Genomic DNA, 14118 nt, shown 5'->3' with positions numbered 1-14118 from the left:
GTATGTTGTAACAAACGGTAAAATGTGTGAATTTGTTGTGGGATTGATTTTGGATTTATTGATAAGATTTTCTCTATTGAGTTCTCTGGCTTTCTTGATTCCGTCGTTTATAAGTTTGATTGGATAATTCTGTTTTTGTAAATAACTATTTAATTCCCCTAAACGTTGTTCTCTGGTAGGTTCTTCGCTAACGATGGTACATATTCTTCTGGCGAGGTTGTAAGGTATGGCACGTTTTGTGTGTCTTGGATGCGAGGACGAAAAGTGTAAATACTGGTGAGTGTCCGTGTGTTTGTAAAAAATATCTGTAATTATTTTATCCTCCTTTTTGATAACAGAAACATCCAGGAATGGTATACAAGATGTACTGTAATCCATTGTGAATTTTAAATTGATATCCAATTCGTTTAGAATGTTCTTAAATTTATTCAAATCCGTAATGTCTTTGTTCCAAATAATGAAGCAATCATCCAAGTATCTTTTCCAGTTTTGTCTTATATATAGACCGAATTGTTCATCAAATGATTTTTTAACTTTTTGGTATAATAATTCCTCTAAATAGCCGAGTGTAAGTGTGGCATATGTTGGAGCCATTTTGGTTCCCATTGCGGTACCTTTATCTTGAAGATAGTGTTTGTTGTTGAATGTGAAAACATTGTTTTGTAGTACAAGTGCTGTTGCTTCTAAAATAAAGTCTTTAGAAAAACGTTCATCTATTTGTTCTGGGTGTTTATCTATCCAATATTCTAGTGCTTGAAGTCCTAGTGGACAAGTAATATTAGTATATAAATTAACAACATCAAACGTTACTAATATTGCGTTCTCGTTTACCTTATCAGGTAAGTGTCGTAAGAAATCTAAATCATCACGGACAAAACTGTTGACTTCATTACACAGAGGTTTTAATATAATGTCCAGCAAGTTACTAAGTCTTTGTGTTGGGGCGGATGGCCCCCCTACAATTGGGCGGAATTTCAAATCCTTGGGTCTAAGACAAGTGATGTATTCACAATTTTGAAGCTGTATTGCGTGTTTTATTTCATCCGATTTGTGGACTTTGGGTAAGCCATAGAAACAGCTTTCTTTCAAATCAAAATTTGTGATAAAATCCTCTTCTTTTTCAGTAAGTGATGACGGATGTTTTTGTATAATTTTTCTAATTTTTTGTAGAATCTTTTTATTTTGACTTTCATTTATTTCCGAGTAGAACTCATCGTTGTTTAGCATATCTAATATTTTGGATTTGTAGAAATCTGAGTCCATTATTACAACTGCTCCCCCTTTGTCAGCTTCTTTGATAACAATGTTTTCATCCAATGACAATGATTTTAAAGCATTCATTTCAGTTTTCGATAGATTGTTTTTTCCGGTGTTTGAATTATCATCAATGATTGGAGTTTTTAGTAAAACATCACAAACTGTATCTAACATATTATTTCGGCCTCTCCTTGGATTAAATTTTGATTTATTTCTGAGAAGGCTTTCTTCCAGATTTTTCTCTTCATCATGTTCATCCTCCTCACCAAAGAATTCGGCCAGTCTCAATCTGCGGGTGTATTCTTTAATATCTTTAGTTAATTCTTGGGTATTATTTCTCGGTGTTGGTGTAAATTTTAAACTTTTCGATAATAAATTTATTTCGTCTTTTGTCAAATGTTTGCTAGAAAGGTTGATTACCTTTGGGTCCACGGTTTTGGTCTGATGTTCTCGAATCTCTGGCTTCCGTTCAGTTTGCCTCCGCCTAAAAAATACTGGCTGCTTTTTCTTCCAATATACGTGGTGCCATTATGTTTGAACACGTTTGTTGTTCCCGAATTTTTATAGTTTTTATAAACAGTTTGGTTTTTCGTTTTGAATCCTCTCTTGGTCTTTCTCTGGGTATCTGAGTCTGATGTCGGCCTCGATTGATACGGATTGCGTCCTGATTGTCCTGGTTGTTTTTGTTGTTGGTTGGTTACAGGACCTGTCCTTGTATTTTCTGTACTAGTGTTGTGATTTTTCCTATTACCCTCCGTTTTGAAGGAGACATTTTTCCTGGTTGCTGCAGCATAATTGATCATTTGTTCGTTGTTTCTGTTGGGTTTTCTTTTATTTGTATTCCGTTTGTTTGTTTTCTCCTTGATAACGGTTTTTCCATACTTTCTTATGTAATCTAACTGCCAAATTTCTTTGTATCGCCACCTGTCGATAGATTTCTTTTCTTCTTTTTCACAGTCGGATTTCCACATTTCCTGCAGAATTTCTAACACTCTACCTGACGTTAAATCCTCGAGTTTTGTTTTGATATTCTCGTCGATGTTCATGACTTTCTGCTGGTTGTTGGAGGATCTCATTCGGAGAAGTTGTATTTCTCCTTTTACTCTCTCGATGGCAACGTTAGCTCTTATATCCGTTTGGTTTTCTGGTTCACCTCGGATTTCTGGAATTCTGAATTTTCTTGGTATGATAGGGGTATCCTCACTCAACCAATTTTCAAACTGATCAGCATCCTTTGCACAGTTTATCTGTTTCCAGAACAGTTGTTTTCTTAAATTTAAAGCTGTATTCCACTGGGTCTTCATTTTCTGTTTAATTTTGTTAGCTTCTTTCAGCAAAGTTATTGCCATCACTTGCTGCTGAATTGATTCAGTCGGTGTATGGTATACAGCGTGATTCCTCGAAATTTCCACACTAGAATTCACTGATTTTATGTAGGTTTCCTCATCGCTGTTGCTTACAGGAATCTCGCACACCATTAAGATATTTTTCATCTCGTCCACTTTTTTCTCAATGGATTCAATGCGATCCAACAAATCGTGAAGTAACTCATTATTATCCTTTTCCCTATGAGTCCCTTTGTGTTCTGCCATCACGGTCACTGGTGTAATATATCCAAATTGTGTTTTTAAAAAAAATCACAGTGTCCGGTATAAAATATTAAAAGAAATCGAATAAACAGTACACAAAGTTAAAAATTTAACGCAAGCGCTTTCATTTTATAATCCTCAGGCGTTACATTTTAAAAATAGTTTTGAAATGGTTTGACGTCATAAAGGCGTCCTAACATTTCACGTACATAACGACGTCATAAACGAATGAAGGGAAAAGGATTTTACGTTAAGCATATTATGACGTCATAGATAATAACAGTAAACATATTTTACAGTAAGCTATTGAGAGCCGGTTTTAAAGTCTTAATAAAGTGTCTTTCTTTTTCTCGTCGGGAAATAGTATTTTCTGTATACAGTTTATAAAACGGAAATACACTGAATTGTCCGTGGCCACACACATCTATATGTTCACTAACTTTAATTTTTCTGTATTCGGGTGCTGAAATGTGTTGTTTATGAACTCGTATACGAGTTCGCAGAGTAGTTCCAGTTTCACCGATATAATGTTTTCCACAGCCAGCACATCTTATAACATAAATTAAATTTTTGGTGGAGCACGTCATATCTGAATTTACCGTAAATTCCTTGTTGTTAAATTCGAACGAACTTCCTTCCCTTAAGTATGGGCACGTTCCGCATCGCCGATCGTCACATTTGGTAACGGTGAAAAATTTTTTGTTGGACTTTTCCTGAAAATTAGATTTACATAACAGTCTCCTAAGATTTTTCGGTTGTCTCTTGCTGTTGATAAAAGTATATTTCTTCATAATTTTCCCCATTTTTTCATCTGTTTTTAGTAGGTCGTTGAGTTGCCGAACGATAGGTGTAACATTAGAGTTCCTTGGGTTGTATGTTGTAACAAACGGTAAAATGTGTGAATTTGTTGTGGGATTGATTTTGGATTTATTGATAAGATTTTCTCTATTGAGTTCTCTGGCTTTCTTGATTCCGTCGTTTATAAGTTTGATTGGATAATTCTGTTTTTGTAAATAACTATTTAATTCCCCTAAACGTTGTTCTCTGGTAGGTTCTTCGCTAACGATGGTACATATTCTTCTGGCGAGGTTGTAAGGTATGGCACGTTTTGTGTGTCTTGGATGCGAGGACGAAAAGTGTAAATACTGGTGAGTGTCCGTGTGTTTGTAAAAAATATCTGTAATTATTTTATCCTCCTTTTTGATAACAGAAACATCCAGGAATGGTATACAAGATGTACTGTAATCCATTGTGAATTTTAAATTGATATCCAATTCGTTTAGAATGTTCTTAAATTTATTCAAATCCGTAATGTCTTTGTTCCAAATAATGAAGCAATCATCCAAGTATCTTTTCCAGTTTTGTCTTATATATAGACCGAATTGTTCATCAAATGATTTTTTAACTTTTTGGTATAATAATTCCTCTAAATAGCCGAGTGTAAGTGTGGCATATGTTGGAGCCATTTTGGTTCCCATTGCGGTACCTTTATCTTGAAGATAGTGTTTGTTGTTGAATGTGAAAACATTGTTTTGTAGTACAAGTGCTGTTGCTTCTAAAATAAAGTCTTTAGAAAAACGTTCATCTATTTGTTCTGGGTGTTTATCTATCCAATATTCTAGTGCTTGAAGTCCTAGTGGACAAGTAATATTAGTATATAAATTAACAACATCAAACGTTACTAATATTGCGTTCTCGTTTACCTTATCAGGTAAGTGTCGTAAGAAATCTAAATCATCACGGACAAAACTGTTGACTTCATTACACAGAGGTTTTAATATAATGTCCAGCAAGTTACTAAGTCTTTGTGTTGGGGCGGATGGCCCCCCTACAATTGGGCGGAATTTCAAATCCTTGGGTCTAAGACAAGTGATGTATTCACAATTTTGAAGCTGTATTGCGTGTTTTATTTCATCCGATTTGTGGACTTTGGGTAAGCCATAGAAACAGCTTTCTTTCAAATCAAAATTTGTGATAAAATCCTCTTCTTTTTCAGTAAGTGATGACGGATGTTTTTGTATAATTTTTCTAATTTTTTGTAGAATCTTTTTATTTTGACTTTCATTTATTTCCGAGTAGAACTCAACACAAAGACTTAGTAACTTGCTGGACATTATATTAAAACCTCTGTGTAATGAAGTCAACAGTTTTGTCCGTGATGATTTAGATTTCTTACGACACTTACCTGATAAGGTAAACGAGAACGCAATATTAGTAACGTTTGATGTTGTTAATTTATATACTAATATTACTTGTCCACTAGGACTTCAAGCACTAGAATATTGGATAGATAAACACCCAGAACAAATAGATGAACGTTTTTCTAAAGACTTTATTTTAGAAGCAACAGCACTTGTACTACAAAACAATGTTTTCACATTCAACAACAAACACTATCTTCAAGATAAAGGTACCGCAATGGGAACCAAAATGGCTCCAACATATGCCACACTTACACTCGGCTATTTAGAGGAATTATTATACCAAAAAGTTAAAAAATCATTTGATGAACAATTCGGTCTATATATAAGACAAAACTGGAAAAGATACTTGGATGATTGCTTCATTATTTGGAACAAAGACATTACGGATTTGAATAAATTTAAGAACATTCTAAACGAATTGGATATCAATTTAAAATTCACAATGGATTACAGTACATCTTGTATACCATTCCTGGATGTTTCTGTTATCAAAAAGGAGGATAAAATAATTACAGATATTTTTTACAAACACACGGACACTCACCAGTATTTACACTTTTCGTCCTCGCATCCAAGACACACAAAACGTGCCATACCTTACAACCTCGCCAGAAGAATATGTACCATCGTTAGCGAAGAACCTACCAGAGAACAACGTTTAGGGGAATTAAATAGTTATTTACAAAAACAGAATTATCCAATCAAACTTATAAACGACGGAATCAAGAAAGCCAGAGAACTCAATAGAGAAAATCTTATCAATAAATCCAAAATCAATCCCACAACAAATTCACACATTTTACCGTTTGTTACAACATACAACCCAAGGAACTCTAATGTTACACCTATCGTTCGGCAACTCAACGACCTACTAAAAACAGATGAAAAAATGGGGAAAATTATGAAGAAATATACTTTTATCAACAGCAAGAGACAACCGAAAAATCTTAGGAGACTGTTATGTAAATCTAATTTTCAGGAAAAGTCCAACAAAAAATTTTTCACCGTTACCAAATGTGACGATCGGCGATGCGGAACGTGCCCATACTTAAGGGAAGGAAGTTCGTTCGAATTTAACAACAAGGAATTTACGGTAAATTCAGATATGACGTGCTCCACCAAAAATTTAATTTATGTTATAAGATGTGCTGGCTGTGGAAAACATTATATCGGTGAAACTGGAACTACTCTGCGAACTCGTATACGAGTTCATAAACAACACATTTCAGCACCCGAATACAGAAAAATTAAAGTTAGTGAACATATAGATGTGTGTGGCCACGGACAATTCAGTGTATTTCCGTTTTATAAACTGTATACAGAAAATACTATTTCCCGACGAGAAAAAGAAAGACACTTTATTAAGACTTTAAAACCGGCTCTCAATAGCTTACTGTAAAATATGTTTACTGTTATTATCTATGACGTCATAATATGCTTAACGTAAAATCCTTTTCCCTTCATTCGTTTATGACGTCGTTATGTACGTGAAATGTTAGGACGCCTTTATGACGTCAAACCATTTCAAAACTATTTTTAAAATGTAACGCCTGAGGATTATAAAATGAAAGCGCTTGCGTTAAATTTTTAACTTTGTGTACTGTTTATTCGATTTCTTTTAATATTTTATACCGGACACTGTGATTTTTTTTAAAAACACAATTTGGATATATTACACCAGTGACCGTGATGGCAGAACACAAAGGGACTCATAGGGAAAAGGATAATAATGAGTTACTTCACGATTTGTTGGATCGCATTGAATCCATTGAGAAAAAAGTGGACGAGATGAAAAATATCTTAATGGTGTGCGAGATTCCTGTAAGCAACAGCGATGAGGAAACCTACATAAAATCAGTGAATTCTAGTGTGGAAATTTCGAGGAATCACGCTGTATACCATACACCGACTGAATCAATTCAGCAGCAAGTGATGGCAATAACTTTGCTGAAAGAAGCTAACAAAATTAAACAGAAAATGAAGACCCAGTGGAATACAGCTTTAAATTTAAGAAAACAACTGTTCTGGAAACAGATAAACTGTGCAAAGGATGCTGATCAGTTTGAAAATTGGTTGAGTGAGGATACCCCTATCATACCAAGAAAATTCAGAATTCCAGAAATCCGAGGTGAACCAGAAAACCAAACGGATATAAGAGCTAACGTTGCCATCGAGAGAGTAAAAGGAGAAATACAACTTCTCCGAATGAGATCCTCCAACAACCAGCAGAAAGTCATGAACATCGACGAGAATATCAAAACAAAACTCGAGGATTTAACGTCAGGTAGAGTGTTAGAAATTCTGCAGGAAATGTGGAAATCCGACTGTGAAAAAGAAGAAAAGAAATCTATCGACAGGTGGCGATACAAAGAAATTTGGCAGTTAGATTACATAAGAAAGTATGGAAAAACCGTTATCAAGGAGAAAACAAACAAACGGAATACAAATAAAAGAAAACCCAACAGAAACAACGAACAAATGATCAATTATGCTGCAGCAACCAGGAAAAATGTCTCCTTCAAAACGGAGGGTAATAGGAAAAATCACAACACTAGTACAGAAAATACAAGGACAGGTCCTGTAACCAACCAACAACAAAAACAACCAGGACAATCAGGACGCAATCCGTATCAATCGAGGCCGACATCAGACTCAGATACCCAGAGAAAGACCAAGAGAGGATTCAAAACGAAAAACCAAACTGTTTATAAAAACTATAAAAATTCGGGAACAACAAACGTGTTCAAACATAATGGCACCACGTATATTGGAAGAAAAAGCAGCCAGTATTTTTTAGGCGGAGGCAAACTGAACGGAAGCCAGAGATTCGAGAACATCAGACCAAAACCGTGGACCCAAAGGTAATCAACCTTTCTAGCAAACATTTGACAAAAGACGAAATAAATTTATTATCGAAAAGTTTAAAATTTACACCAACACCGAGAAATAATACCCAAGAATTAACTAAAGATATTAAAGAATACACCCGCAGATTGAGACTGGCCGAATTCTTTGGTGAGGAGGATGAACATGATGAAGAGAAAAATCTGGAAGAAAGCCTTCTCAGAAATAAATCAAAATTTAATCCAAGGAGAGGCCGAAATAATATGTTAGATACAGTTTGTGATGTTTTACTAAAAACTCCAATCATTGATGATAATTCAAACACCGGAAAAAACAATCTATCGAAAACTGAAATGAATGCTTTAAAATCATTGTCATTGGATGAAAACATTGTTATCAAAGAAGCTGACAAAGGGGGAGCAGTTGTAATAATGGACTCAGATTTCTACAAATCCAAAATATTAGATATGCTAAACAACGATGAGTTCTACTCGGAAATAAATGAAAGTCAAAATAAAAAGATTCTACAAAAAATTAGAAAAATTATACAAAAACATCCGTCATCACTTACTGAAAAAGAAGAGGATTTTATCACAAATTTTGATTTGAAAGAAAGCTGTTTCTATGGCTTACCCAAAGTCCACAAATCGGATGAAATAAAACACGCAATACAGCTTCAAAATTGTGAATACATCACTTGTCTTAGACCCAAGGATTTGAAATTCCGCCCAATTGTAGGGGGGCCATCCGCCCCAACACAAAGACTTAGTAACTTGCTGGACATTATATTAAAACCTCTGTGTAATGAAGTCAACAGTTTTGTCCGTGATGATTTAGATTTCTTACGACACTTACCTGATAAGGTAAACGAGAACGCAATATTAGTAACGTTTGATGTTGTTAATTTATATACTAATATTACTTGTCCACTAGGACTTCAAGCACTAGAATATTGGATAGATAAACACCCAGAACAAATAGATGAACGTTTTTCTAAAGACTTTATTTTAGAAGCAACAGCACTTGTACTACAAAACAATGTTTTCACATTCAACAACAAACACTATCTTCAAGATAAAGGTACCGCAATGGGAACCAAAATGGCTCCAACATATGCCACACTTACACTCGGCTATTTAGAGGAATTATTATACCAAAAAGTTAAAAAATCATTTGATGAACAATTCGGTCTATATATAAGACAAAACTGGAAAAGATACTTGGATGATTGCTTCATTATTTGGAACAAAGACATTACGGATTTGAATAAATTTAAGAACATTCTAAACGAATTGGATATCAATTTAAAATTCACAATGGATTACAGTACATCTTGTATACCATTCCTGGATGTTTCTGTTATCAAAAAGGAGGATAAAATAATTACAGATATTTTTTACAAACACACGGACACTCACCAGTATTTACACTTTTCGTCCTCGCATCCAAGACACACAAAACGTGCCATACCTTACAACCTCGCCAGAAGAATATGTACCATCGTTAGCGAAGAACCTACCAGAGAACAACGTTTAGGGGAATTAAATAGTTATTTACAAAAACAGAATTATCCAATCAAACTTATAAACGACGGAATCAAGAAAGCCAGAGAACTCAATAGAGAAAATCTTATCAATAAATCCAAAATCAATCCCACAACAAATTCACACATTTTACCGTTTGTTACAACATACAACCCAAGGAACTCTAATGTTACACCTATCGTTCGGCAACTCAACGACCTACTAAAAACAGATGAAAAAATGGGGAAAATTATGAAGAAATATACTTTTATCAACAGCAAGAGACAACCGAAAAATCTTAGGAGACTGTTATGTAAATCTAATTTTCAGGAAAAGTCCAACAAAAAATTTTTCACCGTTACCAAATGTGACGATCGGCGATGCGGAACGTGCCCATACTTAAGGGAAGGAAGTTCGTTCGAATTTAACAACAAGGAATTTACGGTAAATTCAGATATGACGTGCTCCACCAAAAATTTAATTTATGTTATAAGATGTGCTGGCTGTGGAAAACATTATATCGGTGAAACTGGAACTACTCTGCGAACTCGTATACGAGTTCATAAACAACACATTTCAGCACCCGAATACAGAAAAATTAAAGTTAGTGAACATATAGATGTGTGTGGCCACGGACAATTCAGTGTATTTCCGTTTTATAAACTGTATACAGAAAATACTATTTCCCGACGAGAAAAAGAAAGACACTTTATTAAGACTTTAAAACCGGCTCTCAATAGCTTACTGTAAAATATGTTTACTGTTATTATCTATGACGTCATAATATGCTTAACGTAAAATCCTTTTCCCTTCATTCGTTTATGACGTCGTTATGTACGTGAAATGTTAGGACGCCTTTATGACGTCAAACCATTTCAAAACTATTTTTAAAATGTAACGCCTGAGGATTATAAAATGAAAGCGCTTGCGTTAAATTTTTAACTTTGTGTACTGTTTATTCGATTTCTTTTAATATATATATATATATATATATATATATATATATATATATATATGAAAATGTTCAAAATGCATTATAATAAACTATACTAGCGGGAAAAAGAAACTGTGCATTATAAAATTTAGTATAATTTTTCTATATTTATTGTTTATATTTATAAAATTTAAACAATCGATAAATGTGATGTTTTTTAACAATATCGGATAGTACCCGACTCAGATACACGGACTTTTTTAAATGGCCAGTACTGTTTGGAGTAAGAATGTAAAAGGTTTGTTTGGACATTATTCGTTAAGGAAAGCACTTTAGTTTTGACAAAATTTATCCTTCTGTAATAATAATAAGACCTTTATTTAACCAGGATTACATATTTAGCGATAACGCTAGTTTTCAATATGGTCCTGCATATAACATACATACAGACAGATATTAGTAAAATAAACACAGATTAAAAGAAGTAGAATACATATAAACTTAAGAAATAATTATGAATGTAAGATAAATAGAATACAAAATGAAGCTTAAAAAGTATGGTGATAATCTCTAAGATAATTTCTCTTAAAACACGCAACACTCGTTGAGTTTCTTATGTTTTGATTCAAGGCATTCCACACTGTGCTCCCTGAAATGCTGAAAGATCTTCTATAATATTCTGTTTTTGCCCTGGGTATATACAAAATATTTGAATAAGAATTTCTAGTTTGCCTCTGACTGACTTCTGATACATATTTAAAAACATTTAAATAATCTGGCATTAAACCATGTAAAACTTTATACACTAAAATGACTTTTCTATAGACAAAGTAATCTGATAGAGGCAACCAGTTAAGTTCTGTAAACATGACATTAGATGGTGTTTCAAAATTTCTGATGTTAAGAATTACCCTTGCAGCTCGTTTTTGCAATATAAAAAGCTTATTCACATTTTCAGCATTTCTTGGATTGCTCCATATAGTACAACAATATGTAAAATGTGGAAAAATCATAGTATTAAAAATCTTCAGCAGCGCATCGTTTGACATAAAATATCTTATTCTTCTTAAAATGCCAATTCTCTTGGAAATCTTGTTCATAAGTGATTCTATATGACTTTTCCAGGACAAAGTTTCATCAATAATAATACCAAGTAATTTTGACTCCTGAACACATTCTATGACATGGTTATTTATCACTAAATTTAATTTTCGATACTTTGATAATTTTTGTGCCGATCCAATAAGCATACATTGAGTTTTAGACAGGTTTAAGCTTAATTTATTTTCCTTAATCCACATTATACTGCGCTGAAGATCTTCATACATCTTTGACTCAATATTTTCCACTGACTTATCTGTTACATCTTGTGAAGTATCATCTGCATACATATTTACATGAGAATGTTTCAGTGCTTGTGGATAGTCATTAATATACAGGATAAAAAACAATGGGCCTAAAATAGAGCCTTGCGGAACTCCAATGGTTACATTTCTTTCCTCCGATAAATTGCCTTTCCAAATAACTCTCTGTGTACGATTTGTTAGATATGATTTAAACCATTCAAAAGTATCATTGCATATGCCAAATGACTTGAGTTTGTGTAATAAAACCTTGTGATTTATAGTGTCAAATGCTTTCCGTAAGTCTATAAAAATTACACCAGTAAGTTTACCTTCATCAATATTTTTAAGCCATCTATCTACTAGAGAAATAAGAGTACTTTCACATGAGTGTTTTGGCCTAAAACCAGACTGACAATCTGTAATTAGAGAATTTACTGACAAATACTCATAAAATGAATTAAAAACATGCCTTTCTAAAATTTTGCTCACACAAGGTAAAATGGATACAGGCCGATAATTATTAACTAGACATTCATCCCCTGATTTAAAAACTGTCATGCCACGACTCAGCGAAAACCAACGTAATCGTGCTGTTGGGATGCTTTAAGCTAGAATGGCACAAAATATCGTAGCAAGACACTTTGGAGTTCATAGGAACACCATCAAGTCATTATGGAGACGTTTCCAACAATTTGGTGACACTCGGGATCGACCACGTTCTGGGCGTCCTCATGTGATGTCGTGTCGACAGGACAACCACATTAGAATTATGCACCTGAGAAATCATTTCCAGACAGCAAGTTTGACTGCTCGTAGCATTCCTGGACTTCGACTAATCAGTCCAAGAACTGTGCGTAATCGTCTGCGCGAACACAACATCAAACCAAGACGTCCAGCGGTGCGCCCAATACTGCTTCAACGTCATCGTATCGCTAGACTAGCGTAGTGCAGACATCTGCGATTCAGAATACAGGAATGGGCCAATATTCTGTTCACTGATGAATCCAGATTTCATTTGGATAGCAGTGACGGCCGTTGTAGAGTGTATCGTCGCGTTAATGAGCGGTACCAGGACGCTTGTGTTATGCAACGTCGACAATATCGGTGGAGGTAGCGTTATGGTATGTGATGGAATAACAGCACGTGGAACGATCCCTCTACAAATTGTCAATGGAAATCTCACCGGTGTACGCTATCGAGACGAAATTATTCAGCGTCATGTGATACCCTTCCTACAGAGACAGCAAAATCACATCACTCTGCAGCAAAACAACGCAAGGCCACATGTTGCACGTGTAGTCAGGGAGTTTTTTGTTCAAGAGAATATCGATGTCTTGCCTTGGCCAGCTGTTTCCCCCGATTTATCGTCGATCGAACACGTCTGGGATGAAATGGAACGACGTCTACGCCGTTTACCATATCATCCAGTGGCATTGGATGATTTAGGTCAGGCTTTAACCAACATCTGGAAGAACATCCCTCAAGCATTTCTGAACACTTTAGTGGCATCGATGAGGCGCCGTTGTCAAGCATGTGTGAATGCAAATGGTGGTCACACGCGTTAATAACTTTGTTAATTCAAGTTCGAATACCAGTGTTTTTCGAGTGTGCTGAAATTGACGTTATTCGACGTTAACATTAATGGATTATGAAATGTTGTAACGAATACATTTGTTAACAGTATTACAAGAAATAAAATTTGTTCATTGTTATTTTTTTATTATTTTTTCATATATTAAATAATGCACATTTTCTTTTTTCCGCTAGTGTATATAAATAGATAGAAAGATAGATAGATAGATAGATAGATAGATAGATAGATACATGTAGATAGGTAGGTAGATATTTATATTGTGTTGAAAATACCTATCTGTTAAATGTATTATTTTGTTTTGTTTTTTCAGGTTTCACAGAGAAGGGACGAGATATAGGATATTAATTCTGATAAGAAATGATAATGACATTCTGTATAAGTCATGTTTCTTTGATTTACTTCGTTTATTAAATGTATCTGTGTACCAGTCTTCTTCCATTTTATTTTTCAAAGCATTACTTTTACTTGAATAGATTTTGAAAATGACACGCTTCTGTGGATTTCAAAAATTACATGATTCTGTGTATAACATTCAACTAAGGTTTAGTGTTTTTTGTGTGTAGTGTGACCAACCATGTGGTTTTCATGCATTTTATTTTTTATTATTATGATTATTATTTATCTTTAATTTTCCCCCGCCGCAACGCGGAAAAGGACATAGAAATACCAGTGTCCGTCCGTCACACTTGACTTTGTGGACGGAAATCCTCGAAAACCGCTCAACGGATTTTGTTAAAATTTTGTAGGATTGTTATTCACCATATGTAGTCCTATGTAGTTAATCATATTGCTCCACCATTTTGATTTAATAAATTGTACAGGAGTTA

At 34.4% G+C, this 14118-nt stretch overlaps 1 protein-coding gene across 1 annotated transcript in view; it reads left to right on the top strand.

Annotated features, from left to right (window-relative positions):
* The window catches only part of LOC125658801 (organic cation transporter protein-like), a 32159-nt gene extending 18041 nt beyond the window's left edge, over nt 1-14118 (top strand). The window contains exon 10 of the mRNA XM_048890223.2: nt 13602-14118. Coding sequence (XP_048746180.2) covers nt 13602-13636 — 35 coding nt within the window. The 3' untranslated portion in view covers nt 13637-14118. The remainder of the gene's footprint in view (nt 1-13601) is intronic.

The sequence above is a fragment of the Ostrea edulis genome, chromosome 9, assembly GCF_947568905.1.
Source record: "Ostrea edulis chromosome 9, xbOstEdul1.1, whole genome shotgun sequence".
In the NCBI taxonomy this organism is placed as follows: domain Eukaryota; kingdom Metazoa; phylum Mollusca; class Bivalvia; order Ostreida; family Ostreidae; genus Ostrea; species Ostrea edulis.
The sequence above is the reverse complement of the archived record's forward strand: the minus strand, read 5'-3'. Positions and strand labels throughout refer to the sequence as shown.